Source organism: Ictidomys tridecemlineatus, chromosome 7, assembly GCF_052094955.1.
Source record: "Ictidomys tridecemlineatus isolate mIctTri1 chromosome 7, mIctTri1.hap1, whole genome shotgun sequence".
Lineage (NCBI taxonomy): Eukaryota > Metazoa > Chordata > Mammalia > Rodentia > Sciuridae > Ictidomys > Ictidomys tridecemlineatus.
In genome coordinates, this window is record NC_135483.1 from 122563296 (window position 1) to 122579741 (window position 16446).

The window sequence follows — 16446 nt, forward strand, 5'->3', positions numbered from 1 at the left end:
TTGAAGGCTTTTTTACTTAGTATCTTTCATATGAAGTGAAGTATTTTATCATTTTTTGATCTGTTATTAAAAAAGACATTTTGTTTTTCTTTGTTACTGATTACTGTGTTAAGTTGCAGAGTTGTGGGGGAAAGATGAATGTGCTTTACCTACAACTCAGGATAGCTAATAGAAAGTAACATAAAATTCCACGTTTTTTTCCATAGCAAAATCTCGGAGCTTTGATTAAAAACAACAGATTTTTGCAGATAAAAGAAATGTGGCTTAGTGTACAACATAAACAGTTAATTGCTATTACTATTTTGTTAGGCATTGCGTGTTTTTCATATTTAAGTACCAGAAAGACCTATATATGCATAATTATAAGGTGTGGATTACTGCCTGAAATTTTAAGTTGTATTTGTTTTGAAAATTACATTGTAATGATATAAAGTACATGCATTTTGGTAGCTAATGTAAAATAACCTTATATAAATGGACTTTTTTCTCTCTCTCTTTTTTAAGGTGCTTCCCCCTATGGAGTTCCTGGAACTCCACGCATGAACACGAGTTCAAATTTAGGTGGAATGGCCACAATCCCTTCCATTCAACTTTTGGGACTTGAAATGTTGCTTCATTTTTTGATGGGTCCAGAAGTATTGAGTTTTGCTAAGCAGCACAAACTTGTGTTGAGCTTAGGTATTTAATTATTTTTAAAATTATTTATTAAAACAATCCAGGACTTGCTGTATTGGTAAAGAAAGGTCTTATTTTTCTCCATAGCATAATGTAATTGTGAAATAAGTGCAAAGTGTTTTAGTAAAAATCACATCCATTCAGACCATCTAAAATTTTGTATTGAGAATGCTGTCATATCTTTCGTTTTATATAATTATCTTTTTGTTCTTCTTGTTTTAGAGCCACTTGAACATCCATTAATCAGCAGCCCTTCATTTTTTTCCAAGCACGCACATACACTTATTACTGCTGTACATGATAGCTTTCTTGCAGTTGGAAAGGATGCTTCTGGTAAATATTTAAGAAAAAATTTTTTATTATTCAAAACTATGTTTTAAAAGAAAGTAAAATAGAGCCAGGAACAGCGGTTCTTGCTTGTAATTATAAGCAGCTTGGGAGGCTGAGGCAACACAATCAGAAGTTCAAGGCCAACCTGGACTTTGAGACCCGGTCTTCCAATTTAAAAAGAGAAAGGTTAGGGATATAACTTAGTGGTAAAATGCCCCTAGGTCCAATCCTCAGTACCAAGAAAAATAAAAGAAGGTAGAATGGTAAATATTCTATGTGGTACCTCTTATTAGTCAGATTGGGCACGGATACTTAATTGATTTAATCTTGAAAGCAGCCATTTTACAAATGAGGAAACTGAGCTGTTCAGATAATGTCAGTAACTTGGATAAAGTCCATAGCAGATAATAGGGCTATGATTTATGCCTAGGCTCTGTGGCTCTAACATGTAAATGAATGCATTTAAACCCCTGGGTCCATAGTCTAAATGTTTTAAAACATTTTAAAAATATTTTAAAAATTGAACGTATGGACAGGCACAATGGTGCGTGCCAGTTTTCTAGCTACTATGGAAGCTGGGGCAGGAGGACTGCAAATTCCAGGCCAGCCTAGGACACTTACCAAGACTGTCTCAAAAAGTAAAAGGAGCTGGGAATGTATCTAAATGGTAGAGTACCCTGGGTTCAATCCCTGGTACTACCATAAAACAAAGAAGAATATTTTGCCATTTAGGTGATTGAAGAATGAATTATGTGTTGTTTTTTTTCTCTATTGGTTTTCAAATATTCTTAGGATTCATTTTTTGTCCTTTCTTATAACTAATAAGTCTTACAGAGAATTCAGAAAATAAGAGTTACCCTTATTTGTATGACTTGATGTTTAAAATGTTATAGCTTTATAAATTTGTTGTAATGAATATTATAAGGGAATTATGATCACCTTGGTAAATACTGCTCAATTTATTTCTTCTGTTTTATATGGAAGAAAGGGAGAGACTTTGTATTCATATATATACTATTAAAAGTATTTTGTTTGACAGATGCAGTTGTCAGTGCTGTCTGGAAGGAGCTAATTAGCTTGGTGAAATCAGTTACTGAATCAGGTAAGCATTATTACATTGATGAAATGATATTTTTCTCCAAAACAAAAAGCTTTAATATAATGATTGACTGCGATAAATGCTAAAAATTATAAACTTCTCTTGATGCATTCAGCTTCTGCATTTTTTTTTGGTATTCATACATTAAATTGTCTTCTTTCTCGTTTGTTTTTCTAATTCTTCTCCTCACCTTTTCCCATCTGTTACATTGATAGGATTTCTTCCTCCCCCTTAGTAATATGTAATGTTTGCTCATATATAAGGCGGGATGGCTAACATGAAATTTTTAAAATATATCCTTTAATTATAATAATATCTAGGTAATTAACATCCCTTCATCCCCAAATATGCTGTTAGCTTCCATCCTTCTGGTAGAGATGTGATGTTTTACTTGTATTTTCTAGATGTGTGTTGTGAAGAATGCATTTTGTAGATGGGTTGTAGTCATCAAGATTGCTGAAATATATTCTCTGGTAATTCTTTCAAAAAGGGCACAAAAATTAATTTTCTAAATTGTTTAACATCAGAAAATATCTTTGTTTTACCCTCAAAATTAAATGCTAATTTGACTGTATACAGTATTCTAGGTTGAAAACTTTCTTCCTGAAGAACTTTTATGGTGTTGTTCCATTTACTTCTAGTATCCATGGTGCCCAGCGATAAATCTTCTGTCAGTCTGATTCTTGTTCCTCTGTAGGCTATTTTCTCTCTAGAAGCCTTTATGATTTTCTTTTTATTACTAGAATTTTAAAACTTTGCCAAGACATGTCTAGGGGCAAGTCTGTTTTCATTAATCTTGCTTGATATATTTGGTGAGCTTTCACTACCTGTTCTTTCTTCCTTCTTTCCTCCCTCCCTCCCTTCCCTCCCTCCTTCCCTCCCTCCCTCTCAGGGATTGAACTCAGGGGTACTCCACTACTGAGCCATATCCCCAGCCCTGTTTTGTATTTTATTTAGAGACAGGGTCTCACTGAGTTGCCTAGCACCTCACAGTTGCTGAGGCTGACTTTGAACTAGAGATTCTCCTGTCTTCAAGCTCTTGGGATTATAGGCATGCACCACCACGCCTGGCAAGCTTTCACTATCTTAAGACAAATTCTTCCTTAGCTCTGGAAAGCTTTCTTCAGTTATTTCCTTAATTGTTTCCTCAGCACCATTCTCTTTACCATCTTTTTCTGGAGTTTCTAAAAAGACGTTTCTGAATTTAGTCTTAGTCTGTCTTTATTGATTATTTACTTGGCCATCTGTATTGTATCCTTAGCGAATTCTTCTAGTTGATTACATAGATTGCTCATTCATTCTTCAAGTATGTCCATTCTACTACTAAGATCATTTGTTGAGTTTTTGGTTTATAAGACACCTACATGGAAGTTTTTTTATTTCCAGCCTTGGATCTCTCTGAAGGTACTGATCATACTTCTACTAAAATTTTCTTTAGTTCCTTGTGCTGTTTCTTTGGATGTTAGCTCTTCTACTTCAAGAATAATATCTATTTTCCTTAAAACCTTGGTGTGATTCCTAATGGATCATTCAAGTATATACACAAATGTTTTTATGCTCATTTATAACTTATCTCTGATTTTTGTGGGCAAGGTTGGGAGATCAGACAGCCCATCCTACTTCCTTGACTTCTGAGCCTAGCTAATTTCTTTCCCTTCTGGGTTTTGTATACCATCTGGGGTTTCAGCTGCTTTTTCTTCTCATAGAGTCCCAAACCAAGTAACCAAAGGCAATTCCTTTAAATCCACATAAGGTCTCTCATTTTTTCTCTGTCTGGGAGGTAATCATTGCCTTTTTTACTTCAGAGACTTTCCTTCTTCTTCCTCTGACTCAGAATCCACTATCAAATAAATTAAAATAACCTTCGCATCATCCCTAGTTATTTCCTCAGCTCTATGCTTTGAATCTACCATAGTAAGACCCTGAAAGGTTTAGTCTTGTTCCTCACATAATAGAGAATTGTCCTCTTCTTTCTCTTTTTTCCTCTGAGGTTTCTTCCTTCTCCCCCTCTGAGGCTTCTCCTTTTTCCTCTAACTTGGGGGTTTTGTTTTCCTTTCATTCTAAAAACTCTTTCTCCTGAGTCTCATAAGTTCCTCCCCTCTGGCCTTGTAACTTATAGGGAACTTGAAGCCATCATTTGCTGTTCCTCCAGCTTTACTGTTTGAATCTATTAGAGTTTTACTCTACCTTCCTGCTTCTATTAGGAACAGGATAAATCTCTGCAGAACAGGACTTGATCTATTGTGCAGTAGAGTCTCTATTTGAGAAGAAGGGATTCATTGCAGAGGATTCAATGAAATGATTTTCTAGAATCCAGTGAATTGTTTGTCTTTCATGTATAAAATTAATTTGAAAATTGTATCATTTTCCATGCCACTCGCCACCCCTTCTTTTGCAGTCCTGGGGATTGAACCTAAGCTATAGTCCCAACTTTAGCACCAAGCTATAGTCCCAACCAACTCATTTTATTTTGAGAAAGGGTCTAACGTTCAGACTGGCCTGGGAATTATGCCATCCTTCTGTGTCCCAAGTAGTTAGGATTACAGATGTGTTTCTGTGCTTGGCTTCCTCATTAATTTACCTTAGAGCATTTATTGCTGATTTGGAAAAAAATTACTGTTTAGTAACATTTAAAGCTTTCTATGCACATATATTAATCTCTAAAATATGTATTTAGACCTATACTCTTCCTTTTGTTTTTTTGGTAGGTAACAGAAAAGAAAGATCAGGGTCTGAAGTTCTGACCCTCCTACTAAAATCTTTGGAAAGTATAGTAAAGTCAGAAGTATATCCTGTGTCAAAAACATTGGTAAGTATATCTGTAAATTGAACTTTGAATAAATCATATTTGAAATGAATTTTTGGATAGGACAAATTTCCAGAGACTTTGTTACATTTTTTGGGGCAGTGCTGGGGATTGAACCCAGGGCTTTGTGCATGTGAGGCAAGCAGTCTACTAACTGAGCTATATGCCCAACCCTCCAGAGAGACTTTTTTTTTTTTTTAAATGCTTAATTAGTTGTTGGTGGCCCTTTATTTAATTTTTTTTATATGATGCTGAGAATCGAACCCAGTGCTTCACACATGTTAGGCAAGTGCTCTACCACTGAGCCACAACCCCAGCTGCTGGAGAGACCTTTTTAATCAAGTATTCATCAGCAGTTTTGTTCTGTAATAAATACCCTTCTATTGATATTAATCATTTAAAAAATAATAAAGTAGATGACTATATTAGCCACTAACATCTTCAAATTAATAAAAAGAATGTGCTATACTGAGAAAATGAGGTAAAGGGCATGAAATTTGAACTGAAGAAACTGAATGTTTTCTAATACAATAACAGGAGTGCTGAATACCACTAATGGTTAGCTGGTGAATACATTATTGATTAGTACTAGGATTGTAACCCAGGGTTCAAGAATAGCAGACAGAAACAGTCTACCAATGAGCTATATCCCTAGCTTATTTGAGACAGCATCTCAGTTTTAGAACTTTTGATCCTCCTACTTCAGCCTTCTGTTAACTCTTTAACCCTGATAACGACATTGGTATTAAATACATTTTTGGTTTTTTTGGTACAGTTCTGGGGATTGTGCCCAGAGCCTGTTAAACTAGGAAAGCACTCTATCACTGACATACCCCCAGCTCTTAAATACATTTTAAAAACATACGGTAGTGAAGGAAAGGAGAAAGTAAATAGTATGTAGTTGCTGGATTTTTTGTTAAGTTTTTAATCACAGACTGGGAATTGAACCCAGGGCATGCTTGTCATCAAGTACATCCAGGTCTTATTTTGAGAAACACTGCCTTCAAATTTACTCTTCTCAAACTTGCCTTAGCCTCCTGAGCTGGTATTATAGGCATATGGGACTGTTTGTCTTGTATATAAATTTTATAATAGTAAGCCACCCAAAAAATGATACCTTAGTTTAAATTCGTTATGTTTTCTTTATATACAGTGACAAGTAAATATACCATGGCAGTACAGCTTGTGGTTTATAGCAAGGACTGTAGAGCAGATTTGGTTGAACCTCCGACCAACTGTTTTTTATTTATTTTATTATGGTGGTACCAGGGAATGAACCCAGGACTTTGCATATGCTAGGCAGAAGCTCTACAAGTGAACTATACTCCCAACCCCCCAACTGTGTTTTAGAGTAAATTTGCATAGTTTATCTACCCTTTTGGTCCCACTGATTGATTTATAGAGAGGCTGTGTAGTGTTGATAGGTAATTAAATTAGTTAATACATGGAAAGCACTAGGGGTCAAGGCTCAGAATAAATGCTTTTAATGTGTTTCAAAGAAGAATATGTAAAATTCTGTTGTAATTATTTGTTATGTTACTGTGACACTTAAGTTATGTCGTCTATGTTAATAGCAGTGTAGGAAGATTTTTAAGAGAGCAATTTGGTGGGTTTATTCATATTTGAGTTAGCAATTTTAAACCCAGTTTCTAATTAACAGTCCTATGAAATGTATGCTTTTGGCATTGAATATGAAATGCATTTCAAAATTTTCTTTTATCAGTACAAAATAAGAGCTTCAGCATTCATTTTTAGAAAAGTGGATGAATAAACAAATTATAGACATTGATTCATTTAGCAGCATCAGTATATATTAATGAAATACATTAATGATTTACACATTTCACATTGTGAAATGGTTAAACATCATTAAATATCCTCATTGGTTTATAGTAGTGTTCATATGAAGTTGGGGTTTAGCTTAGTAGTTCAACCTGGGTTTATTTCCCAGCACCACAAAGAAAGCAAAATATGTGTAGGAGTTTATTTCTTTCTGTGTACCTACACATGCAGACATTTAGAAGATCTATGAAAATATACTCCAAATTGAACGCATTATCTGTAAAGTACTTACTTTGCACTTTTCATAAATTTTTAGCTTAATGGAAATATATATTAATCAACATTATTGAAAGAACATATCTTGTAATGAATTATTAAAAGTACAGTTAAAAGAATAGTATTTTACTAAGTAAATAGACTTCTTTTTTTTTTTTTTAAGCATTACTGGAGATTAATTCTAAAGCCTTAAATGTACCAGGCAAACACTCTACCATTGAGTTAACACCCCCAGCCCATAAGGTGATGTTTTTAATGGCTGACTACTGTGATCTTTTCTCTTTCTTAGGTCCTCATGGAAATTACAATTCAAGGACTTCCTCAGAAAGTATTAGGTTCACCAGCATATCAGGTTGCTAATATGGATATTCTTAATGCAAGTATCTTAAATGTAATGCTATGATAAAGATTGGCCAAAAAAAGAAAAAAAATCCATGATATTTCCATATTTTCTTATATAAAGGTGATACTTAGGTTTTAAGATTCTGAGAGTATTGGATTTGAAATATGCTGACTGACTTAAAAACAAACAAGTGGTAATCATTAAGGAATTAAATAGCTTATATATCAATAGGTGAAAATACTTTCCTGGCTTTAATAATTGACCCCAGAAGGAAAGATTTCTATTCATTTATACATAATAGAGCTCAATATTGTTATAAATTTTCTATGTTTAGGAACATTGGCTTAATATTGTGACATGACATTACCTACATAGTGTAGATGGGGATTTAGTAAGTTCTAGCTTTTTAAATGTCTGGAATCTCACCAGTTCATTATTTCTCTTGTAGAAGGTATAGCTCTCATTTAGAACAGAAAGATACTGGGTTTTATTTGTTGTGATACCTAAATAAAATTTAACTTTTTTATTCTAAGACAATCATCATTTCTTAACTGGTTATAGCAAACAAGTATACTATGTTTTGTAATTGATTAAGATTAACTTCATTTTCTCCTTTTTTTCAGGGAACTCCAGCTTTGTTCTTAATTCAGTTAATTTTCAACAATAATCTCCTGGAATATGTAGCAGATGAAAGGTAAGTTTGTACCTTAAATAACCTGTAGGCTGAGGAAAGAGCTTAGTGGTGGAATGATGATATAGAATGCAAAAGGTTCTTGGCGTAGTTCCCAGCTTTGCAAAAATATAAATAAGCAATATGAAGTTGGATATGATGATGCACATCTGTAATCCCAGTTAGTCAGGATGTTTGCAAGTTGGAGGCCAGACTGGGCAACTTAGTGAGACCATGTCTCAAAATAAAAAACAGACAGGGTGGGGATGGAGCTCAGTGGTAGAGTGGTGGAAACTTTATGAGGTTTCTTATGGAAAGATTATATGATGAATAAGATTCTTTTATTAAATAATTTTCATAAATAAGACTTCAAATTTATTTTTTATTTTCTTTGTAATTATTTTTAGAATTTGTTTATGTGCAGTTAATGTATTTCAGCAAAAGTATTCAATAATACATTCTTTTTTTTACTTCAGGTTTTTTCTCAATCTTGAAACACTTGTAGGTTATGTGCTTTCTGGTCCAACTTCACCATTAGCTTTTAGTGAGTCAGTATTAAATGTTATTAATCAAAATGCAAAGGAATTGGAAAACAAGGAGCATCTCTGGAGAATGTGGAGTATTATAGTCACGCCATTAACTGAAATGATTAATCAGGTATGATGTAAATTTGCTATATATTTCCACTCAAATTTAAGAGACTGTTTTCTTTTTATGATATGAATAGAAGCTTGACTGTGAGTGTGTGTTGAAGGGAGGTTCTTGGGATTGAATCTGGGGTCTCGTCATTGCCAGGGCAGCATTCTCCCACCAGGGTACATCCATGGCCTTTTGGAGTTGTTGCCCAGGCTGGCCGTGAGTTTGCAGTTCTCTTGCTTAGTTGGGTTTACAGGTATGGGCCACCACACCCAGCTAGAACTTTGAATTTGAATAGAAGATATTAAATATTTTGTGTGAGTGTGCTGTTGGTGAATTTTCTGTCTACTAGATTGATTTCATTGTGGGTTTTTTTTTTTTTTTCTGCCTTATTTACCAAAGAAAGCTAACCTTACTTAATAGGGGTCTAAGAGCTTTGTTTTCTCCAATAATGATTGGAGAAATATATATAATACATACAGATTCTTAAATATTTTGGGTCCTTTGAGTAGTTACACCAATAGGTAGTAATAATGATCGTCTTGAATGTTATAAATTCTGGTGAAGCCATATTACTTCAAAGCCATTTAATATTCTCTCTTTTTTAAAGAGAGAGAGAGAGAGAATTTTTAATATTTATTTATTTATTTTAGTTTTCGGCAGACACAACATCTTTGTTGGTATGTGGTGCTGAGGATCGAACCCGGGCTGCACGCATGCCAGGCAAGCGCGCTACCGCTTGAGCCACATCCCCAGCCCCAAATATATTCTCTTAAGTTAGAGTTGATCACTATTTCTTATAATTAAATACTAAAAAGGTGTTGATATTGACAGAACAGGGAGCATGAGTTCACTTTCATGGACAGATTCTCTGGACTAATATTGCTAAGCACAAAATGATACCACGTAATTTTTTACATTATACTAGTTTACTCAGACTAGCAAACTATTAAACATATTCTTACTGAATAATAATAGCTTATATTTCTAAATAGCTTCCTACTGTTTGAAGGATAGCAGAGGTCCTTGCTTGAATGCTGTATATGTATAGTAACAGATTTAGGGAGTTGTTTCTGGGTTTCTTTTTAGGATCTAAACTCTGTGCTTTCATTTCCCACAGATCATTTATTTATTTTTGTGCTAGAGATGGGGCAGACGACCCACCTAGCACTCTACCACTCTCATAGTCGTAAAAGCCAAAATTCAAAATGTTATATGGTTCTTTCTAGAGCTCTGAGGGAGAATCTGATCAATTTTTCTTAGCTTCTGATAGCTGGTAGTCTTTGACCTTCTTTCATTTGTTACCACATGGCTTCAGTCTTTTCCTTGATTTTTCACATGGTATTCACCCTCATGTTATCAATGTGTCCAGATTTCTTCCTCTCATAAGGATACCATTCATTGGATTCAGGATCACTCTAATGCATCGTGACTTTGTCTTAACTTGATTATATCTGCAAAGATCTTATGGACAGATAAGTCATATTCATAGCTACCAAGGGAAAGGAGTTTAAAAAATCCTTAATGCTATTAGCACGGGACACAGTTTTATACCTGTTGGAAATACTTAATGTTACTAGGTAGATGAGGATAACTTTTTCATTTTTCTTTTTTCAGACCAATGAAGTGAATCAAGGTGATGCATTAGAACATAATTTTAGTGCCATCTATGGTGCACTTACTTTGCCAATCAACCATATTTTTTCAATACAGAAATTTCCTCTGGTAAGACATGTCATATTTTTATGTGTAAGGAATTTGTGCTTTTCTAAAAAATATTGCCTTTTCAACGTTTATAATGAACCTCAACAGTAATTTTGCCTAAGATAGGATTCATACAACTTTATTAGCTTAGGGGAAAGGAAAATGGTGAAGAGAGAAGTTTTTTTTGTCTTTGATTGCTGATACTATGGTTAGAACTTTTTGGGAATTGGGGAAAAGTTATTACCTATGCTAGACTCTTCTATGACACCTTAAAAGATATATTGATTCTATTTGCTGTTGGATAAAGAGGTATATATTAATAAAATTTCTTTATTATTAGGCTACCATGAAGACTTTACTTAGAAGTTGGTCAGAATTATATAGAGCATTTGCTCGCTGTGCTGCATTGGTGGCAACAGCAGAAGAGAATTTGTGCTGTGAAGAACTTTCTTCCAAGATAATGTCCAGTTTGGAAGATGAATCTCTTTCAGTGAGTTTGTTTTGGTACTGGCCTGTTATTTTAGTTGTTTGTATTTAAGGAAATTCTTTTCAAGTAAATGGAGGTAACACTTTTGAACTGTCATTTACTAATGTTTCTGTTTTATAAGAGACCAAATTAATACAGAAAACAAGTACAGCTTTGTGAAACAGTTTTTTTATTTGGAAGGAGGGTCCTCTTGGGTCCATGTACCAGGATCATTAAGAGCTCTTTTACTATTTTACTATGTACCTCCATGTGGCATTTCAGAATAACAATACAAGGCGTAGGCTGTTCTGTGTACTTTCTCATATCTGTTAGATGACGTCAATCTGGAAGTTTTTAGTTTTTTGTTTGTTTTTGATGGGGGCAAGGGTGTGCTCATGGTTGAACCCATGGGCACTTTACCACTACATTCCCAGTCCATTTAATATTTTAAGACAGGATCTTGCTAAGCTGTTGAGGGTTTTGTTAAGTTGCCCAGGCTGGCCTCAAACTTTGATTTCTCCTGTCTTGGGTTCCTGAGTCACTGGGATTACAGGCATATGCAGCCAAGTCCAGCAGTTTTTAATGTTCAAAGTAGTCTTTGCTTAGTCTTTGAGATTGATTGGTTTTAGGATCAGCTTATAATTCGAAAACTTACAGATCTTCAAGTTCCTTATATAATGTGACTTAATAATATTTGCATATAATGTATACACATTTTTCCATGTTCTTACAATCATCTAGAATACTTATGATACCTAATGCTATATAAATAGTTGTCATACTGTATTAGGGAATAAAAACAAGGAAAAATGTCTTAAACAGACTGAGTTTTTACTCCCTGTCCACCTGAAGTATAGTTGTACTTAATTTAATGAGGGGATACCTTCTATGAAATGTGTCCTTAGGGCAGTTTCATCATGTGAAAATCAATAGAGCAAACTTAAAGCCAAATCATGTAGAAAATAGAAGTAGACTCTAATGATAAAATGTGTAGTGTAGCAAATACATAAGCTGCTAGCAAACATGGTTATCAAGTATTATGTCCTCTCTATATATATGCTATACTTTTGTGTTACTGGTAGCACAGTATGTTTCTTTATACCAACATCACCATGAGGATGTAATGGGTTACACTATTGACTGCTGCATTGTCAATAGGAGGTGATAGGAATTTTTCAGCTTTTGGTAATCTTATAGGATTTTTGTCAAATTAAGTGATCTGTCATTTACCTATAACCATCAAGCAAGGTATGAGTGTGTCTTTGATATGTTGTTGGTTGAAACTGTATGTGCAAAACCCATGGATACAAAGGACTGACTTTTGTGTCTGTGTGTGTGTGCAGGGGAGAGGGTACTGGGAATTGAACCAGGGGACTTTACCGTTGAGTATATCCTTTTATTTTTAAGAAAGTGTCTCACTAAGTTGCTGAAGGTCTCCCTAAGTGGTTGAGGCCAAGCTTGAAGTTGGGATCTTATTATTTCAACTTTATGAATCACTAATAGGCCACCATCCTTAGCCAAACAACTGACTATATAAAAGTCCCCTTTCACTCTTTTCTCATCTTCAAAATTAAATGTATTACTATTGCCAGTAATTTCTTATTTGAGATACTACTTTTAATTTTTTTTTCTGTCACATTTGAAGTCCATAACGTTTATCCCAGGAGATAAAAACCTGGTAGGATTTCATCCCACACATTCTTATGGGGCTTGCCACATTTCAGGTTTTGTTGAAATTTTTAAATTTTTAGTTAGAGTACCTACATTATTCTGAAGGATTCCATAAGACCTGAGAAATCTCTCCCCGTCCCAAATTAAAGATGCTACTGACATAACCTGTTTAATGTTTTCTTGGTTTTGCTGCTTAGCTTTGTTTTTGTGTTCCATTTTTTTCTCCTTGTTTTACTTTATATTTTATTTCTGAGGGAACAGAATAATTGTCAACTACTTTTAGATACATGACCACTATCTTCCTGTCTTTGTGTAAATAATTGGTTGGTTAGCAAAATTAGGGATAAAAAAATATATATATCACAGTTGTATTATATCACTTTATTGAGATATGTTTTACATATGAAAAGTTGTACAACTGAGTGTCCTGGCACATGCAAGTAATCCCACATGCTATATTCAATCCCTGATACTGGATAAGAAAATGTAAAAAGTTGTTGATACATAATAACAACCATCATCACGGCGTCATAAATATTCATTACCTCCAAAAGTTACCTCACATCTAGAGAAGGGCTCATAAACTGCCCTGGTTGGCACGGAACTCCTGGGCTCAAGCTGTTGTCCTGCCACAGGCTTACAAATTAATTATAGGTTAGTAGTTTAATTTTTTGAACACTCTTTATACTATTGTCTCTAGTAAGTGGACCATTTTATATTCCCACAGTGTACAGTGTTCCTCCTCTTCCTACTCAAACTAGAGATTTGATTTTTTTTAATAGAGATTTGAATTTTTTTTTTCTTTTTAAAAATACCTACCCTAACAAATATAAGGTGATGTCATGGCTTTGATTTGCATTCCCTGATACTGATGTTGATTGCCTTTACATATTTAACTGCTGGTTGTTTGTATTTATCTTTTGTCTCCCACCCCCATATTGGGTATTGAACTCAGGTCCTTGCTGACGTAGGCAGGTGCTCTACTGCTGAGCTCATACCCCAACTCTTTTTTAGTTCTTATTTTTATATAGTCTCAAAAATTTGCCCAGATGGACCTCAAACTTGAAATATTCTTGCCTCAGCCTCCTGAGTTGCTGAAATTATAGGTAATCACCACCTTGCTGGGCTGTGACTACTTTTGAAAAATGTAGTGGTTTTTTTTTGTTGGTTTGGTATCACTGGGATTACAGGTGTGCATCACCACATACAGCTTGAGGAATGTTTTCCTAGGTTTTCTGCTCATTTTAAAGTTTGGTTATTTGTTTTCTTAATATTGGGTTATTGGAGCTCCTTATGTAATTTAGGTATTCAACCACTTATCAGATACATGGTTTGCAAAAACATTTTTCCTTAAATTGTCCCTTCATGCTGTTGCTTCTTTTGCTGTGCAGAATCTTTTTAGTTTGGGGTAATCCTGTTGGTCTGTGTTTGCTTTTCTTACCTGTGCTTTTGATGTTATGCAGGAAATCATTAGCAAGACCAATGTGAAGAAGTCTTTCCCATTTTGTTTTATTAGTATTAATGTGTTAGGTATTAGTATGTAAGTTATTCCATTTTGAGTGAACATGGTGTGAGATAAGGATCCAATTTTATTCTTCCTGTGTTTTTTTGTTTTTCCTTGCATAATTTATTGAAGAGACCATCTTTTCCCCTTTGTGTATTGTCAGCGCTCTTGTTGTAGGACCACCCATGTGAGAATTTATTATTGGTCTTTTTGTTCCATTGGTCTATATATCTGTTTGATTGCTAATACGAAACTGTTTTTGATTACATAGTTTTGTAGCAATACATTTTCAGTCAGGAAGTGTGATGCTTCTTGTTTGTGGCATTTTTCTTCAAGATTGGTTACTTTGGCCCTTCAGGTTCTTTTGAATGTTTTAACCAAATACCATTGGTTCAGGCCCAGAGGTGCACATCTGTAATCACAGCTACTAGGGAGGCTGACAAAGGAGTATTGCAAGATTCAGGCTACCCTCAGCAACTTGCCAAAATCCTAAGTAACTTAGTATGATTTGGTTTCCAAATAAAAAATTGAAAGGGCTGGGGATACAGCACCCCTAAGTTTAATTTTCAGTAATAACACACAAAAGGAAAACATAATGCCATTGGATATTAAGGTAGATTACATTGAATCTGAAGACCACTTTGGGTACTATAGATATTTTAACAATGTTAATTATTCCATCCTTAGAAAATAGTTGTGAAGTAAAGTTCTTGCAGAATTGTAAACTTGTATTATTACAAATGTATAGTCTACTACTAACCTTTTTATTAGGTAATTTTTTGGGTTCTCTGTAACGTTTAGCATCGTTCTGTTGTCTTTGAAGTTTGGGAATTTTACTTGTCTGTTTTTAAATATTTAGTGAACCTTTTCAATATAAAGAAATGTGCCTTTAGGTCAGGAAAATAATGCCTTGCTTTACTGGTGCCCTTCAGTTTTTCTATTTGAGTAGTATCTGCCCCTGCTTCCCCCCGCCCCCATATACTTTAGACTGTTTTTAGACCTTTTGACTTTGTCTTCCATGTTCTTTTCTTTTTCCACATAGTTTTGGGTGTTTTGTTTTCTTTTGCTTTGGTTACTGCTTCTGGGAGCTTGATATTTCCAGTTGTTCCCATTCCTTTGCCATATAAATGTTTAGAGGAGTATTGAAGTGTTTTGATTTACATTTAATGTTTTAAATGAATATAATTTCCCTCTTAACATGAGAATATTGTGCTTCTTGCATTGATTCCTGGTGGATTAAAGTTCAGTTTGTATTTAGCACATTTTTATCATGGTGCTTGGTGTTGATAGTAGGAATATATTTTCTAATACAAGAGAGAAGTGTTTTTCTAGCTTTAATGGTAAAATTGTGGTTATAGTCATCTTCTGCTTTATAATTGTGAGCAAGGAGGAAGCTCCTAAATTTAACATCTTTGCATCTTTTCTTCTAGTATGTAGCCTCCCATTTGAACTGACCTTTCTGTACGATTTTCATATATAACACAGGCATTATTTTCTTCCTCTGGTACTTACATTTTATGGCAGAGGCTGTCTTTAGGGCAGATATGGCAGTTAATCTAGTTAAGTGAATAAATGGAAGGTAATGGAGGATAAGGAGAGAAGAAACACTGGCCAGTTGTTTTATACAACTCTAAATGCAGTACAATTTTTTGTTTTGTTTGTTTTTGGTACCAAGGATTGAACTCCAGAGCCCTCGACCACTGAGCTGCATCCTCAGCCCTTTTTTAAATATTTTATTTAGAGATAGGGTCTCACTGAGTTGCTTAGAGCCTTGCTTTTGCTGAGGCTGACTTTGAACTTGAAATCCTCCTGCCTTAGCCTTCTGAACCTATGGAATTACATGCGTGCGCTACTCCACCCAGCTAAGTACAGCAAACTTAACTTTTAATCAACCATTTAACTATTTTGTAAATATCACTGTGACTTCTGTTACTCTGAGGTTCCATTTGGAAAGTTGTTATTTTTGAAGTGTTCTCTTTGGCTTATCAGCCATGGGTTTTCTTTGTTCTACTTTTAGTTTGCTGCTGCTCCTCACCTCCATAAATTGGTAATCTTTTGAGTCTGTCGACCTTTTTTTATTTCAGTTGGATTGGGAGAGAAAGAAAGAATATTGGTGGAACTTAAAAACATTTTTCAAAAAAAATCTAAAAACTTTGATTGTTGTTTCCATTGGGATTTATGAATACATCATTACTTTTTTAATTTTTAAGAAGAATTTGATAAAGAATGCAATTACTGGGGCTAGGAATGTAGCTCAGTGGTGTAGCGCTTTCCTAGTATCTGATGTCTTGGGTTCTTTCCTCAGCACTGGCCCCCAAGAATCTCATTTTAAGCTTTGCGCTTCCACTCTGAACATATGAGGTATTGAATGGGCATCTTAAAGATGGATGATTTTTTTTCCCTGAATCTTGATAATAGTATTTGGTACACAACAGTAACCGGAAAATGTTTATAACCATATACTTTTACCTTATATGGAAAAAA

At 34.5% G+C, this 16446-nt stretch overlaps 1 protein-coding gene across 4 annotated transcripts in view; it reads left to right on the forward strand.

Annotated features, from left to right (window-relative positions):
- The window catches only part of Rif1 (replication timing regulatory factor 1), a 62404-nt gene that overhangs the window by 18559 nt on the left and 27399 nt on the right, over positions 1 to 16446 (forward strand). For 3 of the 4 annotated variants that reach the window (XM_005315807.5, XM_040294299.2, XM_078017402.1), the window contains 9 exons: positions 505 to 678; positions 898 to 1008; positions 2045 to 2107; positions 4813 to 4913; positions 7258 to 7344; positions 7935 to 8005; positions 8458 to 8638; positions 10235 to 10342; positions 10662 to 10811. In XM_005315807.5, the coding sequence (XP_005315864.2) occupies positions 505 to 678; positions 898 to 1008; positions 2045 to 2107; positions 4813 to 4913; positions 7258 to 7344; positions 7935 to 8005; positions 8458 to 8638; positions 10235 to 10342; positions 10662 to 10811 (1046 nt within the window). The remainder of the gene's footprint in view (positions 1 to 504; positions 679 to 897; positions 1009 to 2044; positions 2108 to 4812; positions 4914 to 7257; positions 7345 to 7934; positions 8006 to 8457; positions 8639 to 10234; positions 10343 to 10661; positions 10812 to 16446) is intronic. The other variant, XM_021734989.3, reaches the window with a different exon arrangement.